The sequence below is a fragment of the Microcaecilia unicolor genome, chromosome 13, assembly GCF_901765095.1.
Source record: "Microcaecilia unicolor chromosome 13, aMicUni1.1, whole genome shotgun sequence".
Taxonomy (NCBI): Eukaryota; Metazoa; Chordata; class Amphibia; order Gymnophiona; family Siphonopidae; genus Microcaecilia; species Microcaecilia unicolor.
Window position 1 is genome coordinate 30,936,153 of NC_044043.1, and position 23,764 is coordinate 30,959,916.

A 23,764-nucleotide genomic window follows, 5' to 3' on the forward strand; every position below is an offset into this window, starting at 1 on the left:
CGTCAGACTCACAGAACGAAGCCTTACAGATTAGCTGATCTGCAAGTCTTCGTTCTGTCAGTCTGACGTCAGAAACAGAAGGAAGCCTTTTGCAGGAAGAAGAGGACCTCAGCTGGCGGGGGTTGGGGTCCCCTGACGGCGGCTTGGCGGGGGGGGGGGGGGGTTGAGAGGGTCATTGGCAGGGGAGTCCAGGGCCAAATCTATGGGGGCCCAGGCCCCCCTGGCCCCACGTAGCTACGCCACTGGCACATAGGGGGAAATGCTATAAAAATCAGCAGTAAGCAGTATTCTATAAAGGGCTCTCCGAGATGAGTGCTCTTTACAGAACAGCGCTTAGAGATGATTTTCACACCAGCTGAAACCTGGTGTAAATGCTGGTGCTCAACTCATGGCATGTCAGCATGTAAATGGCGCTATTCTGTAAACCGTCCCAACAGTCATCAATATGGCAGGGGTAATAAATATGGCAGGGGTAATAAATACACTTCAACAACAGCAACCCACCACTCAAATGTAAAATTTAAAATTTCAAGAATGTAGGTGCAACACCTTTTATAAAGTCATGAGAGCCTCGGCAGCGACTCGTTTTACACAAGGAATAGAACCTTGTGGCTCACCAAAATCATCATTGGTTCAAGCATATCATGACTTTTAAATCCACTTTTATACATGCTTTGTTATTCAGTATCTCTTAAACTCTTATCAAAACTTCTTAGAAACATAAAAATGTATAAAACTTATCTGATTCATATGCATTAATATAATGGGGGGGGGGGGGGGTGCTTGGTTAATTCATAATTTGTGTTCAAAGTGTCCTCCTTCAATCTTGACACATTCATGACGTCTTCAATACCAGTGATCCGTTGGCTCAATGAATTCTGGGGTCTCATTAATTAACAGCTCAACTCTTTTGCGAGCTCAATGTGCTGCAGCTTCCATCTTGTTGAAAAATAAAGTACTCAGAAATGTCTTGAATTTCAGGCTGAAGTTTCTGCTGTAGTAGGATATTTTGGGGTTATTTGGAAAAACATTAGGGGTCCTATGTAGACATGTAAACTGAATTGTCATGCCATGTATATAAACGGCACAAGCTTATGCCCTGTTTTGCAACAGGCAGAGAGTTACACACAGCTATTTAGCTCAGTGACACCCTGATAATCAGGTTCTATACGTGCTTAAAATTCCGCATTGACTTCAGAAGGCAGGCGCGATTCTGAAAACTGATCCCTGCGCACACAATTCTCAGAGCCTCTGTGTAGTAAATAATGTGTTTACTCCAGTGCCTTACGGTTTGACACAACGGTCTTTGTTAAGACCAACTTTATGGTGCTATTTCAAGCCTTCTGTTTTTCAACCTAAATGTAAAATTAGACCATCAGTCTGTCTTTCCTTAAGACATAAGACCCCTGATGCAGGCCGCCAGGCCAAAACACAACGTTGTGTCGAGTCATTTCTAAGGAAACATTAATAAACTGTGTTGATTTTATTATTAATTATTTGTTTGGTCCCAGTTCTTTGGACAAGCCTGGTTTACTTTTCCCACTTCTTTTATCTCTGTAGGCACTATATAGAAACAGCAGAACAATAAAATATTAGAATTAAAATACAAAAACTGTGATCGAGTAATGCCAAGTATTAGGTACAGGGTGTGGGATTATTTTATTACAAATCTCAAACAGCTTAGAAAGGATCGCTGGCCTTTTTAACACGCACTAAAAATAGGCGCACGCTAAACGCTAGAGTCGCCCATAGGAATATATAGGCTACTCTAGCGTTTATCACCTGCCTATTTTTAGCATGCGCTAAAAATGCCAGCGCGCCTTAGTAAAAGACCTCCAAAATGCAGAAGAGTAACATTACTTGTCATCTCCACAGGAGAAAGGGAGGGTTGGCCACGCTCTTCCTCATAGCTCTGTTCTAGGCGTCTCCCTGTGGCCAGCACATCGGAAGGTCAGGTTATCTGAGGCCGAATCTGGCGTGTTCCCCATCCTAAATAACAGTCCACAGACAGGGAATAGTCAAAATTAAGAAAATGGCGTGATGGATGAAGACCTTTATTGCATAATACCTTTCTGGCTTAGGGCATGTATGACAAGCGAGTTTCCTCTCTCCTTTATTCAATTTAGTTGGTAGGTGGGTCAAGGAAAAGTGGATTGTCTTTGCACTGTGCTGTGTCATTTTACATGTGTGTCAAATGAACAAAAGGCACCTAGTTTACCTAAGGGCAGCATTTCTTTATTGGGATTTATTAAGCACCTTTATGATGAGTCAAGTAGATGCCTTTATAAATTAAACAGCCAGAACCACCCCCAACAACATGCAACTTCTCATGTACAAATGTATACCTGCTCTGAAGGTGAAACATGCAATGGGTACTCTATCCATATATTTTATGGAATAGGTATCCATATTGCAACCCACCCTGCCCTACCGAAACTCTGTCCCTGGGAACACACTGGCATGCATCCTTGAGTTCGCATAAAGAGTCAAAACAATTCTATAAAAATCTTTTACTGTGTGTAAGGCACGTTTTACATGTGGAGAACACTGTATTGAAGTCTCTTAGTGTGCCAGAGTATCACTTATATTAAAATTAACTCATCCTCAGCTAGGCTAGGTAATAAAGGAATTATTATCACTGCAATTGACCTGATAAATATAAAATGCACATGTGGCGGGGCATTTTTGATATCACTTCTAAGTCGGACTTTGGATGGTTTGCACAAAAAGGCATATTTTCAAAGCACTTAGCCTTCCAAAGTTCCATAGGTTTCTATGGAACTTTGGAAGGCTAAGTGCTTTGAAAATATGCAAAAAAGTGTCCAAAATCTGTATTAAAAAAAAAAGAACATTTTTGAAAAAAGGAAAACGTCTTATCTTCTTTTTTTTTTTTTTTTAAATAGTGTTTCGAACAAGGTTTTGTGCATTTTTTTTGTTTTTGGACCATTTTTGAAAAAAAAAAGTCCAAGTGAAAAACAGAGAAAATCAAGCCATTGGGATGTAGGAGGGGGCCAGCATTTTTGTCAGACTGGTCCCCCAGCCATCCCAGGACAGCAATGTGGCACCCTAGGGGGCACTGCAGTGGACTTCACATCTCACTGTTGCTCCCTTATCTTGGGCTGAGCTCCCCCAAAACCCACTATCCCTAACCGTACACCACTACAATAGTCCTTATAGGTGAAGGGGGCATGTATGGGGTTCCTGGTGAATTTTGGAGGGCTCACAGTTCAGTGGCGTTCCTAGGGGGGCGGTGGGTGCGGTCCGCCCCGGGTGCACGCCGCTGGGAGGGGGTCCTTTCGCCGGGGGGGGGGGGGGGGGGTCCGCGCGGCATCGGGGGGGGGGGGGGGGGCGCATCGGCGATCCGCCCCGGGTGCCAGCCCCCCTAGGAACGCCACTCTCACAGTTTCCACCACAAATGTAACAGGTAGGGGGAGGTATGGACCTGGGTCCACCTCTACAGTGCACTGCACCCACCACTAGACTACTCCAGAGACCTGCATACTGCTCTAATAGAGCTGAGTATAACATCTGAAACTGGCATACAGGTTGATAAGTAATGTTTTTAATCACAATTTGTTTTTTGGGGGGTGGGGGGAGGGTGAATGACTACTGGGGGATTAAGGGGAGATCATCCCTGATTCCCTCCTGAGGTCATTTTGGGCACCTTTTTGTGCTTTATTCATTCTAAAAACAGGTCTAGCTCAAAACATCTTAGTTTTAATCCTGAATAGTTTTATTTTGTTCCATTATGGCTGAAACACATCCAAGTCTTAGGAATGCCCAAATCCCAGCCCTGACACGTCCTCTTGAGATCTGGATGCACTGAAACAAACAGCATGGAAAAACATCTAAAAAATAGGTTTCGAAAATACCAGTTTGGACATTTTTGTCAGAAAAACATCCAAATGCTGCTTAATGCCACTTTTTAGACGTTTTTCCTCTTTCAAAAGTGAGCCCCATACGTTCAGAAAAAATGAGCAGGGGTGGAGGAAGCACAGACTACCTGGAAGGTTCTGAATCACACTGGACCAGGTGAAACGGGGATATTCTACCAGACCTGGGCCGAGACCTGTGACTGTGGTGGAAAGTGGATCACACACCCTTCTTAGGTGTGCTCTCTGATCAAGTATGGCCCCTGTACGGTGTGGCATCTTGCTAAGTCCAACTCGCCAATGCTGAAATGTTTTCAGCAGTGGAAAGAAATCAAACTGTGGCAGACAGACATGGAAAAAAAGTGTATTCTTCCGGAAAGTATTCAACCACTCAAGGCATTCCACTAAAGCAATTCGGGCTCTCTAACTGATTGCAGGCCTCTTTTTTAAAGTGCTTCTCTCCCAATCTTATTTCCAACAGCTGTTGGTCTTTTTGAAAAGTACAAACAAAAACCTATATTATTTATATATAATGAAACCATGACATTCCTTTAAAATATACCAAAGAAGGAAAACATGGTTTCATTGCTTACTTTATGAGAAAAAAATAATCTGTGTTGCATACAGAATAGATTTAATTAAGGTATAACAGGTATTTGATATCCACAAAGAGGCCTCAGTTGTAAGGGTGACTGGCACATTACACGTTACTACAGTTTAAGTTTAAAATGGTGAATTTATTTACCTAGTAGTAACTCGAGCTTTGTGATTTGCAGATCCATCTACCGTGTCAATCCAAGATGCGCCCCGCAGCACATACATCTTCTGGGTGTCCTTCCTTTCTTTGTGTTCTGGAATGACAAATTCCGATGACGTCCACTCCCACGCATTCCCCAGCATGTCATACAGACCTAGGAAACACAGCCGATTATTTGAACATGTAGCTTTGACTCCAGCTTTTCACACTCAGGAGCTGTGCTCCACCGCAACCACTGTACATCGTGAGGAAATTATCTACCTGCAGAAAGCAGAAGGAAGGTCTTTGAGCTCCCTATAAAAAGATGCCTTGTCTTCTGTCGCTCAATAAGTTAAGCAAGACATTTCAGCCTTCCTCCCATACAACAGTGGATGTGAAGTATGTATAAAGCAAGTTACAGGGAGGAAAACAACAATGAAACAGCCCCTTCCTCCTCCCAAGCCCATCAAAAGGAAACCTCATGTATGCCAGAAATCACAAAATCCTGAAAGAGAAAAATGTATTGTATGCAGATTGCATTAATACATCTGATAAAGTGGACTCTTATCCTTGAAATCTCATGCCTCCATAGATTGGTTAGACTATAAGGTGCCACCTGCCCCTGTCAATTTATTTTAAATTATTTTTATTAGATTCTTTACATACTTCTTTTCTGTGGTACAAAGTGCATTCAGGCACCTTCTCTGTCCCTAGTGGGCTCACAATCTAAGCCTTTTTGTTTGTGTGTCTGGGGTAATGGAGAGTTAAGTGAGTGACTTGCCTAGAGTCACAAGTACCTGCAGTGGGAATTAAATCTGGCTCCCTTGATTCTCAGCCCATTGCAGGGGCGTAGCCAGACTTCGGTGGGAGGGGGGTCCAGAGCCCGAGGTGAGGGGGCACATGTTAGCCCTCCCCCCGCTGCCGCTACCACCTTGACCCCCCTGCCGACGACCCTCTCGACCCCCCCTCCCCCGCCGGCACTTACCTTTGCTGGCGGGGGACCCCAACCCCCGCCAGCCGAGGTCCTCTTCTTCCTTCATTCTGTTTCTGAGTCTGATGTCCTGCACATACGTCAGACTCAGAAACAGAATGAAGGAAGAAGAGGACCCCGGCTGGCGGGGGTTGGGGTCCCCCGCCAGCAAAGGTAGAAGAGGACCCTGGCTGGCGGGGGTTGGGGTCCCCTGCCAGCAAAGGTAGGTGACGGTGGGTTGATGGCGGGGGGGCTTGAGAGGGTCGTCAGCAGGGGGGTCCAGGGCTACAACCCTGGCCCACTGCACTAACCATTAGACTACTCCTTCATGCCTAACATTGCTACACTATTACTGCTGTCCATAAGATGCCATTACATCCCCTCTAGAGGACTATCCTCCATGTTGGGCCCATTTTCCTGCATTAATTACTGTGTGAGGACTGGGCACACCTGAATCCCCAGTAGGTATACCCAAAGTGTACATGCATGAGCATACAGTAGATAGGAATGATAGGTCTGGATCAGACCACTACAGCCCAATCGTATCTGGCCACTTTGGAAAAGCAGGGCAGGGAGATGTCTTAGCTTTGAACATCTTTTCAGTTGAGTTCAACAAGGCTAGAATAGGTGCTCAGCCCTGCAGGGCAGTACACACGTTTCATTCCCAAGACCTTAAAAAAAAGAAAAAGAATGGGTACACATCTCTTGTTGGCTCGTACCTAAACTCCGCTGGCTCAGCTGCCTGCTTTAAGGATACAGAGTAGTTGTGGCAAAGGCAGGAAATCTTTACCATAGTTATTCTGTGGGGAATACGCCATCACAGGAGATATTCCATGGTATCCATCATCTGCAGTGTCCTGTTCCGGGAAACGTCCCTATGGCATGACAGGTCAATCAAAGGGTTACTTTACAATAACAGGAAAGATGCAAAGACCTATCCTTGTAAAACACAACCTGCAACCTCCCAGTCTTTAAAGAAACACACTTCTGAACTTCATACAATCATCTTTGATGACCTGCAGCAAGAAATCCTTTAATATTTAGAAGAATTGTCTCTGTGGCTAAGTCGGATTCACTTCTGCCAAAAGTCGCTATCCTTCAGTCACACAAATACACAGTACATCTTATATTACCTATGGAACTCTGCCCCCAAAACCTATCTGGAGATAATCAAAGGGTTCGAGACTTTACTCTCAGGTCAGCATGACCTAATGCTGTTGGTTTGATGACCACGTCTTCCACTCAAGGAAAACAAAATGAAGAATGAGGGCTGCCCTGCGAGAATGATTTCTGCACTAATCTCTCTCCCCCCTAGTGGATTCCAGTAATTCCCTTCGTGAGCTTCTCTTTCGTCCCAATAAACTTCACGAGTGTCTGAACAGATGCAGGGGGGTTGGAGAAAAGCAACTGAGTTCCCTCTCGTGCTAACTGCCAGTGGCATCATGATGTACTACAAACCCCTGCAAAAAGCAATTCACAGCATAAAGCAAACCTGCCATACCAGAAGTACAGTGGGGGAAATAAGTATTTGATCCCTTGCTGATTTTGTAAGTTTGCCCACTGACAAAGACATGAGCAGCCCATAATTGAAGGGTAGGTTATTGGTAACAGTGAGAGATAGCACATCACAAATTAAATCCGGAAAATCACATTGTGGAAAGTATATGAATTTATTTGCATTCTGCAGAGGGAAATAAGTATTTGATCCCTCTGGCAAACAAGACCTAATACTTGGTGGCAAAACCCTTGTTGGCAAGCACAGCGGTCAGACGTCTTCTGTAGTTGATGATGAGGTTTGCACACATGTCAGGAGGAATTTTGGTCCACTCCTCTTTGCAGATCATCTCTAAATCATTAAGAGTTCTGGGCTGTCGCTTGGCAACTCGCAGCTTCAGCTCCCTCCATAAGTTTTCAATGGGATTAAGGTCTGGTGACTGGCTAGGCCACTCCATGACCCTAATGTGCTTCTTCCTGAGCCACTCCTTTGTTGCCTTGGCTGTATGTTTTGGGTCATTGTCGTGCTGGAAGACCCAGCCACGACCCATTTTTAAGGCCCTGGCGGAGGGAAGGAGGTTGTCATTCAGAATTGTACGGTACATGGCCCCATCCATTCTCCCATTGATGCGGTGAAGTAGTCCTGTGCCCTTAGCAGAGAAACACCCCCAAAACATAACATTTCCACCTCCATGCTTGACAGTGGGGACGGTGTTCTTTGGGTCATAGGCAGCATTTCTCTTCCTCCAAACACGGCGAGTTGAGTTCATGCCAAAGAGCTCAATTTTTGTCTCATCTGACCACAGCACCTTCTCCCAATCACTCTCGGCATCATCCAGGTGTTCACTGGCAAACTTCAGACGGGCCGTCACATGTGCCTTCCGGAGCAGGGGGACCTTGCGGGCACTGCAGGATTGCAATCCGTTATGTCGTAATGTGTTACCAATGGTTTTCGTGGTGACAGTGGTCCCAGCTGCCTTGAGATCATTGACAAGTTCCCCCCTTGTAGTTGTAGGCTGATTTCTAACCTTCCTCATGATCAAGGATACCCCACGAGGTGAGATTTTGCGTGGAGCCCCAGATCTTTGTCGATTGACAGTCATTTTGTACTTCTTCCATTTTCTTACTATGGCACCAACAGTTGTCTCCTTCTCGCCCAGCGTCTTACTGATGGTTTTGTAGCCCATTCCAGCCTTGTGCAGGTGTATGATCTTGTCCCTGACATCCTTAGACAGCTCCTTGCTCTTGGCCATTTTGTAGAGGTTAGAGTCTGACTGATTCACTGAGTCTGTGGACAGGTGTCTTTCATACAGGTGACCATTGCCGACAGCTGTCTGTCATGCAGGTAACGAGTTGATTTGGAGCATCTACCTGGTCTGTAGGGGCCAGATCTCTTACTGGTTGGTGGGGGATCAAATACTTATTTCCCTCTGCAGAATGCAAATAAATTCATATACTTTCCACAATGTGATTTTCCGGATTTAATTTGTGATGTGCTATCTCTCACTGTTACCAATAACCTACCCTTCAATTATGGGCTGCTCATGTCTTTGTCAGTGGGCAAACTTACAAAATCAGCAAGGGATCAAATACTTATTTCCCCCACTGTATGCCACAGCACACTCACAATGAGAAACCAAAGGTCAAACTAAAAAGCGAAAATGCAGACATCATAAGTGCCACTCCTATTTCAATCATGGGTCAGGAAAACCTCCAATTTAAAGAATTCATGCACATACAAATCTTTGAATGAACAATCGTACAGAGCTCAAAAATGTTTGAATAACTTAATAAGCAAATAGGCTGTTGATCATAAACCACTTATTTCAAACTGTAGTTGTCTGCTGGGAACCTTTAAACTCCTTGACCCTGTGTCCCTACGGTAGCCAAGCCGTTTCGCACTTCTGTCTCATCAGGGGACAACTCCAGGACAACTGAAACTAACATTAATCCAACAGCATACCAATCTTACTTTATACTGGCTCTAAACCATGGAGCAGTCTATGAGGCTTCTCCTGACGCCATTGTAATAGAAATTGGAGGTTTTTCTGACCTACCTGGTATGATTGAAATAGGAGTTGAACTAGTGCCACCTGAACAGTGGCTGTTGCTAAACAGTCCAAGTAGGTGAACACGCGACCACCAATGTCTTTTCTTCTATTATATACATAATAATTGAAACATTAAATACAAGAAAATTTGGATGTAAAAAAAAGTTTTTGGGATTTACTCTCTTTGGTCTAATCATAAGTACATAAGTAATGCCATACTGGGAAAAGACCAAAGGCCCATCAAGCCCAGCATCCTGTCCCCGACAGCGGCCAATCCAGGTCAAGGGCACCTGGCAGCTTCCCAAACATACAAACATTCTATACATGTTATTCCCGAAATTGTGGATTTTTCCCAAGTCCATTTAGTAGCGGTCTATGGACTTGTCCTTTAGGAAACCATCCAAACCCTTTTTAAACTCTGCCAAGCTAACCGCCTTCACCACGTTCTCCGGCAACGAATACCAGAGTTTAATTACGCGTTGGGTGAAGAAAATTTTTCTCCTATTTGTTTTAAATGTACTACACTGTAGTTTCATCGCATGCCCTTGGAAAGCATGAACAGACACTTCACATCCACCTGTTCCACTCCACTCATTATTTTATATACCTCTATCATGTCTCCCCTCAGCCGTCTCTTCTCCAAGCTGAATAGCCCTAGCCTCCTTAGTCTTTCTTCATAGGGAAGTTGTCCCATCCCCGCTATCATTTTAGTCACCCTTCGCTGCACCTTTTCCAATTCTAGTATATCTTTCTTGAGATACGGCGACCAGAACTGAACACAATACTCAAAGTGCGGTCGCACCAAGGAGCGATACAACGGCATTATAACATCCTCACATCTGTTTTCTATACCTTTCCTAATAATACCCAACATTCTATTCACTTTCCTAGCCGCAGCAGCACACTGAGCAGAAGGTGTTTGCATACCAGCAGTGTACCCACAGCACAGTGAGGACTTACAAAAACACCCACCCTACCTATGAACAGGCTATATTGGGCCCAAGAGTAGCAGTTTACCTCCTAGGGGGAAATAGAACAAGTAGGACTGATTCCAATCCCTACAGAATGAGTAACTCTAGCAGACCTCGGTCACAGAGGCAAAACACAGACAGATCCTGACCAAATAAAGAACAAGTGGCTACAAATTTGAACACAAATTTAACTGAAACCCACCCAAGAAGTCAGACTGCATGTAGTGCAACTCTAGAGACATAGATAATGAAATGCATATCCTTTTGTCCTATGCATATTCCAGCTGAGAATCGAGACCATTACCTGCCATAAGTTTGCACGATTCTGCAGAAACTTGTTCCCCCATGGATAGATCTTGTCTATAAATAAAAAGCACAGAAGAATGTCAGAAAAACTTACATTTCCTGATATTCAACTCTTCCATTCTGACTTTTCCTTCCCTCTTTTTGAGCTGCCTGGGTGAACAAAGATGGGTGACAGAAAGGTCAGGCTCAGAGACTGGAGAAAATCTGCTCATGAGCATTTAATCGAGTCCTTTAAGTCATTTTTTTTCCAGATGTAAAGCTTTAAGCTGCAGTTGCTTGGTTGTAATCGCATATATAATGTGAATATAGGCATGCATGTTATAAATAAATATATCTTTTATGTTGCCTTCAAAAGACACTTTTCTTCAATATTTTGAAACATGAAAATTTCAGAGATATACTTTTTTGTGCTATGAATATAGATAACCCTACTGCCATCAGGCCACAAGACCCTTCAGGGGATAATGGCACTACAGTCCGTTCTCAGTATTTGTGATGGTACGGTTCCTCAAACAGATTGCGAATCCCGAATTTGCGAATACAGAAAATTGTACTTATGGGAAATATATCAATTTTTTCTCAAGACCGCAAAAAGTGAATACATGTCCCTATAGGAAATAAAGGGTTTGGTTCCCGCATTGGACAACACATAAACAAAAACCAGAGAAACAGATTGTTGCAAAAAAAATATTCTTATTTGCTGAACCACTTATAGTACTGTATTAACACTCTTAAATTAAAGAAAATAAATACTGGACTTTTCAAGTCCTTAAGTGTTTCATTGTAAGGGGCAAATGCAAAGCTTGTAAGACGCTTACATTTTATTTATTTTATTATTTATTTTTGTTACATTTGTACCCCGTGCTTTCCCACTCATGGCAGGCTCAATGCGGCTTACATATTGTATACAGTACTTAAACTGCGCTACATCATAGGATCACATTCCTCCATGCCACTGAATATTTTTTCCAGTGTTGACGCCCACTCTGCAATTTTAGCAGACGCTGGAGGCACGATTTTTGGAGTCTCAGCTGTCTCCTCTTTATCACTGCCCCTGAGGCTTTGTTGTACCATCTTGTCCAGGTCTATTTTGAGAAGCAAACTGTACTGTATCATTCAGCTGGAAATAGTTCTTGTCTCTAATCTGATCATCAGATTAAATATGTTCATTTCATTTTGCAAGTAGGTTTTGGAAGCAATGATTAAAAGCCACTGACTGTATCCCTCTTGGCTGCTCTAGGATGCTTGGTGGCTGTTTCCAGAAGCAAACAAGCAAATGCCAAAAAGTGAAAGCGAAACGCACATGTCCGCAAATACGTGAACACCGCAAATGGTTTTGCACCTCCACAGATACGTGAACTAGCGAATAACGAGAACGGACTCTATAGCACTGTAGAGTGCTTGATTGTGGGCATCACTCATAAAACAGTTTTGTCTTATGTTCTATGCCCTGTGAGTTTATTAAATTACAGCAGGACTTAATCCAGACATCTCCTTCTAAAAAATGAAATATTAAGAGTTACCCTATTATATTATTTTCATGAATCATATTTTCATGACGGCTTATTGTGAACTTAGAATATAGAGGTCTGTGGGCTCCACATCCACAAAAACTTCCCATCCAAAGTACTGGTTCCATATTTTACATCACTCTCATAACAGTTTTTATACAATAAATCAGACATTCTGAAACCCATCCCAGAGACTCCACAACCAGGATACTCTCAAGGAATGTGCATGAGTTAAGTTTGCAAACACTTAATTTCCAAATGTATGCATTCAAAACCAATCCAATCAAGCAAGAATAAACATGTCATTTCTTCCATACTCTCAAGCCCGCCTCTGGCAGCATATTCCCACTCTTCTTCCGTTGGCAGTCTCTGACCCCGCCATTTGCAGAAGGCCTGTGCATCATTCCAGCTGACTTGCAGCACGGGATACTCCAGACGGTCCTTTATACCAGATCCAGGACCTGCAGGCTAAAAGCACAGTTTCAACTGAAGGCAACAGGACCTTTCCAATAGGAAAATGGGCTCCAAAGAAGATCTATACACTACAATTATTTGTTAGATCAGCAGCGCATCCTGGAAACCTCTTCTTAAAACCACCTTCAAATTGTCTGTATTCGCTTTCCGTATTTTTTTTTTTAAATAATTTCAATTATATACAAGCAAAATACTTGTTCAGAAAAGTTCAGTTAAGTAACATTATTCTCTAGAAAAGACAAAAAAATAAAAAGGAAATTTATATCTTTTAACTTCACAAAAGTCCACTATATGGATCCAAGAGTGCCTAGATAGGTGGAGAACAAAAAAAAAGAAAAGGAAAACATCATCAAATCTAATAGAAAATTTGGACTTGTGGCAGATTTACTTATATTGTTAAGAGTTCTAGATAGTAATCATTTCCCAATCATTGTCTGGCTCTTATAAAGGCCTCCAATTGAGAGGGCTCATAATAGACATATTTCTGTGATTGGTATCCGATCAGGCACTTGCAAGGGTATTTTAGAAAAAACGTTGCTCCTATCTGAAGTGCTTGTGTTTTTAATTGAAGAAATTGCTTGCGTCTTTTCTGGGTATCCCTTGCAAAATCTGGATAAATCTGGACTTTACTATCTTTTCTCTATTTCGAAAGAAAAGTCTCATGATCCAGATTTTATCTGGGGGAAAAGCCAAAGTAGCCACTAAGGTTGCCATTGTTAATTGTTCCGTTTCTGATGTTTCCAGCAATGCTGAAACATCTAAAACTTGATTTTCCTGAGATTGCTGTTTCTCTAGATCTTTAGTAGGAAGATAATGTGCCTGAGTAAGTGGGGGGGATATTTTCTTCCCCAATTTCCAGTCTCTTTAAAATATGTTCTTAACATCTCTCTTATTTTTTTTTATTTTAATGGTCTGTCTTATAAAGGTCTTCACTTACAGAAGTTCTAGGACTTAACTCTAGTGTTTATACAAAACTCCCATATAACACACAAGAAGTGTGGTTACAAAGCGAAAATCAGAAAGACAGACCAATGCATACTGGATCTTTGAAAATGAATAGGGGCAGTCTAGATGCCCTGTGCCATATGCTTAGCACCAAGATGCCATTATAAAATGCCAACTTAAGGTTGGCCTTGGTGCATCCATGTGCAAGCGTGCCTTCTTATACCTTATCGATGGCAGGTGTAAGTTGGCGTGTCTAGGTGTGCCAAATGACATGTGTAGTTCATACTTTTCTATAACATACATGGAGACATGACTATGTCCCACCTATGCCACGCCCCCTTGCAGTTAGGCGCTACCTTTTAGAACAACACCTAGGGCACCATAGGCGTCTGTCAATTAATGGTGCCTTTGATCAGTGGCATAACCAGGAATTTAATTTATTTATTTTTTACCAGGGGGAGCATCTCCTGTGCCTCCCCCATCCTCCCTGATACTTTAAAATCATCTCTGCTGCAGTCTTTACCTGGGCAGTGGCAGCAGCGCTCCCTCTTTGAACTGTCCCGCCCTATTTTCACAAAACAGGAATTTGTGTCAGAAGGGGCGGGATGGTTCAGACAGGAAGTCCCAGTGCAGGCTGCAGGCAGCCTTTAAGTACCAGTGCATGGACGAAGACTGCAACAGAGATGATTTTAAGGTACAGGCAGGGTGGGGTGGAGGGCTGGGGCTGACAGAGGGTGCATACCCAACACACGTACCTTGTATATATACGCCACTGCTTTTGATGTGTATAAGTGGCGCATTCCTCTAGGTGCCAGTTTATAGAATTGCCCTGAATGTTTAAAGTATTTCTCTGAGAAGCAGTAAAGAAAAATAAGTATCTGTATAGTACAGCCACAGGCATATACACCTATATGGAATCTGACAAAAACTTGAAATGTTGCTGGTACTGACTGTCTAATTATAATCTACAGGCAAACAACACAATTACTAATTTTAAACAGTAGAGCACCACTTATCTTAATCTGATAGTTTCATTATTCGGAAAAATTGCAGAGCATGTATGCAGGCCCTGATCAGTTCCTGAGCCAGAAAAACATCTCTTATCTCAAAAAACTTGCCCGTATTATTGATTCGTTATCTGGAAAAGCTCCCACACACAGATACTTGGATGAGGAAATTTCAGTTATCTGGAAAAGTCCATTACTTATAATGCCCGAGTCCCGACACGTCTAAGTAACTTGTAGTTTCGAATTTTTGCAATTAGAGTAAACATTAAAAAAGATCACAAAAACTCCAACACAGGGAACGTTAGTTAAAAACTCACCTGACGCCAAAATGCTCTGTCAACAGGCAGCCACCAAGGAGCAGACTAAAAATCCACCCCCCCCCCCCCCCCCCCAAAAAAGAGAATTATTATTATATAAAACTTTGTCCAAGGAAACTTCTTTTATGATAGCACATATGAGTTTCAGAATGAAATATAGACCAGTGATTGCTAGAGTTCCAATGTTGTTCTCACATTTCTATAAAATATTATAAATTCTTAAAGAAAATACAGATCTGTATAGGATTAACTTCATAACAGACTGCCTATGTGAAGTATAAAAAGAAATGCACCTGTTAATTTATAATAGCTCTTTTCTAAAAGCTCCAACCACCACATACACTACTGCAGATTTATAAGCTATACCCCTAGAGCATTCAAAAATATTTTAATTAATAGGAACCTCAGAACAGGAATTAACATAATGTAACTCAATTCCCATCATTTAGGTGTCATTTTACTAAGCCGCAGTAAAAAGTGGCCTGCAGTAGTGTAGGTGCGTGTTTTGGGACCGCCAGGCCAGTTTTTACAATGTCTGCAAAAAAAAGGGCTTTTTTTTAATGGGCATGCAGTAAACCTCAAACCAGCGTGCGCCTAAAACCTGCCTGAACATAGCTACGTGGGGCCACGGGGGCATGGGCCCACACAGATTATGCCCTGGCCCCCTCTACATTTGACCCTCCCCCTGCCGCCCCCCACCGCCGCATCATCAGGTACTTTGTTTGCTGGCGGGGGTCCTCAATCCCTGCCAGCCAAAGAGTCTTCTTCAGCGCCGGTCAACTCCGGCGCCTTCGTTGTGTGATCATCTGATTCTGACGCCTTACGTCCTGCACGGGGCTACATGCATGGTGCAGGATGTAAGGCGTCAAACAGATGATCACACAACGAAGGCGCCGGAGTCGACCGGCGCTGAAGACTCTTCGGCTGGCGGGGATTGGGGACCCCCGCCAGCAAACAAAGTACCTGATGCGGCAGTGGGGGGGAGTCCAAAGTGGTGGTGGTGGGGTTGGCGGCTAAACAGTGCCCTCCCACCTCGGGCTCTGGCCCCCCCTTCCCGCCGAGGTCTGGCTACGCCCCCGGCCTGAACCCTTAACGCCACCCATTGATCTAGCAGTAAGGGTTCACGCTATACGTGCGCTGACCAGTCGGCACGTGTCAACTGCCGATTACCGCTGGAAATGCTGCGCATGGGAGGAAATAAAGAAATAAATCATCCAGGCGTTATGGGCACGCGGCAAATCTGAAATTACTGCCGGGGGGGGGGGGGGGCGGTGGTAGCCTGGCGGTATTCTTGTTTTGGCGTGCGCTGCAAGCACGTAGAGCCTAACGCGCCTATATAAAAGGTCCCCTTAATTGCTAGTCCAAGAAACAATTTTTTATATCTTTCTATGGAGTTGATATTTAGAATGATTTAACTAAGCAGGGGAAACTTCTGTTGGTTAAATTGCGGTGAGCAAGCCATCCCCAGATTTTCAGTGGCACTTAATCGCACAGCGCTGCTGAAATTCCCGTGCAACTGCTGCGGCAAATCGGTAATGATTAACGCAGGCTAAACGCTAGAGACACCCACAGAAATATATGGGAGTCTCTGTTTAGCTTGTGCTTATTTTTAGCGTGCCTTTCTAAAACAACCCCAATATTTCCCAGCCATACTGCAGTTGCAGAAGTATCTGCACCTGTAGAAAGAAAACAGAAAAAGGGGGAGGGGGAAATGGGACTTGATACACTGCCTTTCTGAGGTTTTTCCAACTACATTCAAAGTGGTTTACATATATTCAGGTACTTATTTTGTACCAGGGACAATGGAGGGTTAAGTGACTTGCCCAGAGTCACAAGGAGCTGCAGTGGGAATTGAACCCAGTTCCCCAGAATCAGAGTCCGCTGCACTAACCAATAGGCTACTCCTCCACTGGCAACATTCCATGTAGAAGCCTGCCCTTGCAGATCAGCAACGCGGCCGCGCAGGCTTCTGTTTCTGTGAGTCTGACGTCCTGCACGTCAGACTCACAGAAACAGAAGCCCGCGCGGCCATGTTGCTCTGCAAGGGCAGGGTTCTTCTACATGGAATGTTGCCAGTGGACTAGCAACATTCCATGTAGAATCCCAAATAGTAGTAGCATTCCATGTAGAATCTCAAATAGGGAAAGGGAAATGGGACTTGATACTTGATATGCCGCCTTTCTGAGGTTTTTGCAGCTACATTCAAAGTGGTTTACAAATATTCAGGTTCTTATTTTGTACCAGGGGCAATGGAGGGTTAAGTGACTTGCCCAGAGTCACAAGGAGCTGCAGTGGGAATCGAACTCAGTTCCCCAGGATCAAAGTCCACTGCACTAACCACTAGGCTACTCCCCCACTCCTATCAAAGTCCTTAACTTTTCCTCACCTGTCCTGTAGGCTAAAAGTACAAAGTTTTATGAGTGGTTCAATTTTCTTTTTGGTATTGTATATTTGTGTTTTTGTTTGAAAGACTCCTGATGCAGCATTTGTTGCTGAAACACGGCCATGTCTAGTCCGAACTGAAACGTTTTAATACATTTCCTTGACTATGAACTACTGGAATCCTTGGCTTTGCTGCCTCACTCCTTTTTCTCTTGCTATTGCATACCCGTGAGGGTTGCATCTCATTTTTCGTGTTGGACCCCTAGTAGCAGATCACAAATGTTCACACGCTAAAATTTACAGCTTCTCCAAAGAAAAGACAGTGTGTGTAGGTCTGTGTCCCCAGCTCTGACCACATTACACACCTGAACATATAGTAATATGAAAAAGTCCCTTCCTTCCTGACTTTCCCTATTATTGCATACATGTCACACTGAATGGTTTCTGATCTTTAAACAAAATGTTAATATTAGACAAAGGGAACCTGAGTAAATACTTAACACGCTTTTTAAATTAATTAATTTATTTAAGGAACAAAGTTATCTAACACTCATATAAACCCACGTGAAAAGTAGCTGCCCTCTACACTCAATAACTGTTTGTACCATCTTTAACAGCAATATAAAAGTATACAGATGAGTCCTTGAAAAGAAACAGAAGAACCTACACCACAGAATCTCACACAAAAGCAGACAGCAAGTTTGAATAAATATATTGTTCGCCATAACACAGATTTTATAGCTTCCCCTCCCACCATCGCCCCATTAACTCTGTTGTTAATCAGAAATGGAAGCTTACACTTACCTCAATTTTTTGGGACACTTTTTTCTTCAGCTCCTCTGACACAAAGTCCTGGAACACGAAACTCCACCCAAACGCCTCGGCTTCTGTTCTGTATTTTGTTGCCCTTACAAACTCCCTGGTGTAGGGTGAGGGGAGTGCAAATATATCAAACTTAGATCTCAGTATTAAGAACACATACTGGATGGACCGTACAGGTCTTTATCTGCCGTCATTTACTATGTTACATATACCCCCAGATCCTATATATGGAGCTTTCATTTCCACACGGAAATCGAAGCATATTCTATAAGAATGTGCGTAACTTAATTGGTTAACTGGCTAATCAGCGCTGTTAATTGAATGTTATTTATTTATTTATTGTACCTGTATCCCACATTTTCCCACCTATTTGCAGGCTCAATGTGGCTTACAGAGATCTGTTATGACATCGCCATAACAGGGAGGAAATACAATTGGTGTTGCACAAAGATAAAAGAAAACAAGAGGATATGGTCATGCGGCTGTACAGTGAGACATACTGAGTAAAGGAGTGTAGAGTTGTGCAATTATAAGCAGTAATTGGTATTAAGATTTATCCGCACAACTCGCTAAGCGTATTCTATAATGTGCTGCGCCTAAATTCTATGACGCATAGTTGAAAAGGGGGTGTGGCTGTGGGGAGAGAATGGGCAATTCTAAAGTTATGCGCTTTGTTATAGAATACACCCGCTCTATGACTAATTTAAGCGTCGGGATTTACGCCAAGTAAAGCATGGCGTAAATGGCCGTGACTACATTTGGTCACATGAAGAGGCACTTGGCATTATTCTATATACCGCGTGGAAATTTAAGCCAATTCTATAAAATGTACACGGACTATACAGAATAACGCTTAGGCGTATTTTTTCTGCGCAGAATTTTTTAGGCGCCAATATATAGGATCTAGCCCATAGCTACCAAGTCTGGGATTCAAACGTTTCCCTCAGAACAAGCCAAAAAGCTAACCAATGTGTGAGACGCTCTCGGAGCTCATTGCAAGTTGAGGTAATTTTCTGCTTCTACATTAACCCCCTAATTCTAAAATTGCTAAATTGTGCATGCAATTTAATTGAATAACAAGCAAATTAGCAAGGTAATACAGTAAATAAACAGAAGTCAGATCTTTTCCATGAAAAGGAGGACCTGGAATGTGGAGTCACTGAATGAGGATGAAAGGGGGGGGGCAGACAGTGAACACATGGAACAGCTTCCCAGTGGAGCAGTGGCATAGCTACTGTGGCGCCACGGGGGCCTGGGCCCCTGTAGATTTGGCCCTGGACGTACATGCAGGACGTCAGTTTCACAGAAACAGAAGCCTGCTTGGCCACATTGCTGATCTGCAAGGGCAGGACTCTACATGGACTGTTGCTAGTGGAGGAGTGGCCTAGTGGTTAGAGCACTGGTCTTGCAATCCAGAGGCGGCCGGTTCAAATCCCACTGCTGCTCCTTGTGATCTTGGGCAAGCCACTTAACCCTCCATTGCCTCAGGTACAAGCTTAGATTGTGAGCCCTCCTGGGACAGAGAAATATCCAGAGTACCTGAATGTAACTCACCTTGAGCTACTACTGAAAAAGGTGTGAGCAAAATCTAAAATAAAATAAATAATGTGGCAGTGCTGCTGATTACTATTGGGAACACCTCCCACAGTAGACATGAACAAATATATATTTTTTTTACCAAGGGAAACTGCGTGCGCTAAATTCAAAATTACCACTGGGTGAGGTAGTATCAATTTGGCATCTGCTACCCGCGGGTTAGTAAAAGGGCCCCTCAACTGTTTGGGGGGCCCAAACGTAGTCTCTCCTACTAAGGTTCCAGTCTTGTAGCCTTCACAAAATTATTGGGGAGACCCTGTCTTGCACAATCATTCACAAAAAAAAAACATGTGGTAATCCTCCGATGAGGAGTGCCACTGTCCCAATATTTACTTGAAATAAACAGGCTCAACCTGGGTTTGGTCACCTGAAATCTTTGTTGGTAACAGGAAACTTGTCAAAAGTGAAGGCCTTCACTGTCACCTCCCTGACAGGCCCTTCGCCGTCCTTCACATCAGCAGAACTGGTTCCCATCTGAAACCTGCCGCCAGGCAGATGTACCATGTTGTCATCCTTCTTAGGAACTACAGGAAGCATGCCCGTGCGGTACATACAGACAGAAAGCAGGAATGTTAAGAAATTTGTATTTTTTAATATAGTATATGGTACATGTACACAAGACAGCAGGGAGAACACCAGTGTGCAAGCTTGCCAAACTACCCAACACAGAACACTTTAAGGCGAGCACAATGCAAGAACATGACGGCTAGATATAAGGAGGCATAGAAAGTTTATACTTCTGCGGTATCATTTGTGAGGATTCTATGCAAATTTCTTCTTTTTGCTGTGAGCACAACAGGACACGCAATTTTTTAGTCGAGAGATAACAGTATTATGCATATATCCAAGCTGGGAGGGAAAAAAACCCCCCACAATTTGAATGTATGCATGTGCTGGAATGTTGTTCTGTGCAAAAATATTGGCATTGCAAAACGTTTATGCACAAAAAACATTTTTGCAATACCAATATTTTATCTACATAACATTCTAACACATGTGCAGATGAGGACTGACGCTTTCATTTTGCTCAGACCAATTTACAGTACTAGCTGCCTTCAGCGCAAAACAACCTTGTGCACGTGATCAGTGTACTTGCCATGATTAAGCACACAAGCTCTGCATGCTTTAGATTTGCATGTGATTAGCTTACTGCATCAACTAGCAAAACTCTGAAATATTTGCTTTAGAAGCTATGCCTTCAGCGCAAGGCATTCTGTATTGGACCCAATGCATTGTTCCATCAGCCCACATTCCAGGAAAGGCAGCACAGCAATGACAATCACCTACATACACACACGTCTGCCCACCTTATTGATATTCAGCCATTTCTGCTCTATGCCTGGGATAAGCAAATGTACTTTCCACCTTGCACAGATCTGTTAAAGATAACTGAATGGTCTGGGCACGAGAAAGATATATAAATGGAGGATAACCAGGGCTGAAGCCTTCACCACTGATGCTACTGTGCTGAAAGCTGATAAAATCGTTTTTGTGTAAACAGTTAAGAGGTGAGCCAATTCATCTGAATTTCATGAGTTCAGCTAACTGAGTCACAGCCTGTGCCGGGTGGAGCCCCTTGTGTGCACAGAATCAAAGCCCGAAGGGAAGATCCAGGCCAGGGCTTGGGATGACTCAACAGCGAGTCATCATCATCCTGCTGCCTCCAGATCCAGAGCTGCACAGCGCCAGGTCGGTTCTTTCCTCTTTTCTGCTCCCGTGGGAGATCTCAGTGTGACTGACTCTGTGTGCCCCATTTTGGTGCATATTGGGAGAAAGGGTGGGGGATGCAATCTACCAGCACTGACCTTGCTGAGCAGGAGTCCCGGGAACGGACAAGCACACAACAGCCAGCAAGAGCCACCAGGCAAACATGATCAACCCAGACAGCAGGGAGGACGGACAACACGGAGAAGATCCAACCGGAACCAAAGACATAGACCGCCCTGCGGCTTCCGCCTCCCGCTGCGTTTCACGCAAGGAACCTCCTTGGTTTTACGTGTTCTGAAGAGGTGCTAAACAAGGAGTTTTAAACCTCCTTGGTTCTAAACACCCTTGGGTGCAGAAGTGTGTGTGTGTGTGTGGGGTGGGGATGCATTGCAGATTGCATTGCATATTGCATTGCATTAAGAAGGTTAGATTGAGAACAGGAGACAGTACGAAGCTATCTGGATTGAAGCCAGGAGGCGGAGCTTGCCACCACACTGGTTCACCTAAAACAATAGCAAATGCTATTGAAAACAATAGTGAAAGATTAGAAATAAGGGACTGCCTATGCATCTGTAAAAAGTCAAAAGCTGTTCCAGTTGGATAGGCAGTGCCTTAAAAGGTGGAGGAGAAAAGATTTTTTTTTAACTTATTTGACAGCTTTTTAATTTACTTGAAAGTTTCCCATATGTAGATATCACTAGCATGAAATTAAAACTGAATATCACTAAAACAGCTTCCAAAATTATTGTAGCTGGTGGTAAAGGCTCTATTTTGGGCTCATTTTTCTACACTGTTGTATAATACAGCCACATTTCAGTGAGTATATCCTGTTTACTGATGGGTTCATCTTAACTGTTGTAATCTGCTTTGGGAAGCCTGGTGTTATAAAGATTGGAAGTAAAATTAAACTCTCCTTTCATTGGGACACATGGAATCACATCTTCAACACATCTCTTTGGTACAAATGGATTATTCTGTTTTGAGCAATTTTTGGGGACAAGTGGTTTTCATAAATCAAAATAATAAAAATAAATATTTTCTTTCATGCAGATCTCTCATTTGTTTAAACATAACTAAATGGGCTATAAGCCTCTAATGCAGGCCATTGGTTTTCTTATATTTTGTCCTTGTGATGACTTATACTGTGCCAAAACTGGAAATACAGTGAGACAGAATAATAGAATTCAGTAACATCCAAAACTTATTCATTAACGTTATAATTGTGTTCACATTTGGGTAATAACTGAGAAAATGCTGTTGAAGAATGACTTGAAGAAGAAATAAATATATATATAACAAAATTGGAAAATGTTGGCACATTTAAACTGATTCTGGACTTCTGCAAGAAGGTAGCTCTGTCCTCTTTATTGAATATCTCTCCTTTAAATAGTAGTAATAATATTAAGCACATTTTTATAGTATTGCACTGCATTCCACAAAACAAGAGGAGCAAGTTCCCACAAACCCTCTTTCTCTTTTGATCTAGTCACAGGAAAAAAAAAGATAAAGATTGTAAATGCTCCCAGGTTTCAACCTAATTCATGTTTAATGTGGGATATAAATTAGATAGATAGATAGAAACTCTGAATGTTGAGCACCTGATTCTCATAACATGATGTCTGTTTTAGTGGTCCTTTACCAGGAGAAAAAAAACTTCCTGCACAAATATAACAGACGCTAGGGTGTCCCTATAACCAGCTCCTCCAAATGACACACTGATCATGGTTTATAACAAATTACTACTCTAGTTATTCCATTATTATACTTCTTCTGTGAACATCCGTATGCTGCACAAGCTGGCATGTTTGAAAATATAAGTGAGATCAAATAAAAGTGCTACCAATAATAAAAAAAACCAACAATGTGGATGCAGCAGCTGATAGGTTTGTTTGCTTCTTTATGAGTGTACTTGAATGATGGCTGCACAGGGAAGGGGGAAGGGAAGGGGAAACAGAGATAAACCAATCTGGCTTCAACTTTTTGATGTCATACCTATTCAGCTTCCTTGGTTTCATGCACACTTCCAACTTTCACATGCGTTTTAGCAAAGTCAATAAAACCTTGTTGCCTGTAACTTGTGGCAGCAGCTGTATGTACAGATTAACCCCTTTACTTCAATCCCATCACCCTGTTATGATTCAATCGCATTGCATGTGCTTTGTCATCCAGGACCTCTTAGCTCAAGGACTTTATTACAACCCCTCTTGGTTCCACTGACTCGGGCACAGGAGCCAAATTTTCAAACTGATTAGGGGTGCTAAATTCAATAAGTAAATGTTCCCTCATCACAGCAAATTAACTTGCTCACTGTTAGGGTGGTGACGGTCAAGCACTCAAGAGAGGGGTACCAGGGTCTACAAGCGGGTTTGTTTTGCACCTACCTTGACAGTAATGAATCTCACTTCTAAGCCGGGGTTCCTAGAATATGATCTCAGTCTCTGATTTACTGCTTACACTTGGTATAGTATTTGCATTGCACTAGGGTTACTATATTTTGTCCCCCAAAATTTTGTATCTGATTAGCACATTCAAATATAGTAGCTATTGGCACCTCCATATAGTAACATACAAAATACATAGTTTTATCCAGTCGGCCCTTTTTG

The 23,764-nt window shown here is 42.9% G+C and overlaps 1 protein-coding gene and 1 long non-coding RNA gene across 6 annotated transcripts; one reads left to right on the plus strand and one right to left on the minus strand.

The window, feature by feature from the left end:
* Positions 1 to 815: 815 nt before the first annotated feature.
* SUMF2 (sulfatase modifying factor 2) lies at positions 816 to 21,529 on the minus strand. 5 transcript variants are annotated; one of them, XM_030222632.1, is made up of 10 exons: positions 21,260 to 21,525; positions 19,822 to 19,978; positions 17,841 to 17,955; positions 14,655 to 14,699; positions 12,229 to 12,379; positions 10,399 to 10,454; positions 6,369 to 6,453; positions 4,618 to 4,783; positions 1,861 to 1,989; positions 816 to 940 (listed from the first exon to the last, which is right to left on the minus strand). In XM_030222632.1, the coding sequence occupies exons 1-9, from the start codon at positions 21,387 to 21,389 to the stop codon at positions 1,905 to 1,907; spliced, it is 990 nt and encodes a 329-aa protein (XP_030078492.1). In that variant the 5' UTR covers positions 21,390 to 21,525; the 3' UTR covers positions 816 to 940; positions 1,861 to 1,904. The 5 variants fall into 5 exon arrangements, with proteins under 5 accessions (XP_030078492.1, XP_030078491.1, XP_030078490.1 ...); XM_030222631.1 differs by lacking the exon at positions 816 to 940 and adding an exon at positions 1,524 to 1,563; XM_030222630.1 differs by lacking the exon at positions 816 to 940 and having other exon boundaries at positions 1,626 to 1,989.
* Positions 1,482 to 19,253, plus strand: LOC115482666. Its single transcript, XR_003944118.1, has 3 exons — positions 1,482 to 1,614; positions 1,883 to 1,887; positions 19,231 to 19,253. It is a non-coding gene; the product is annotated as an uncharacterized LOC115482666 (long non-coding RNA).
* Positions 21,530 to 23,764: the final 2,235 nt, after the last annotated feature.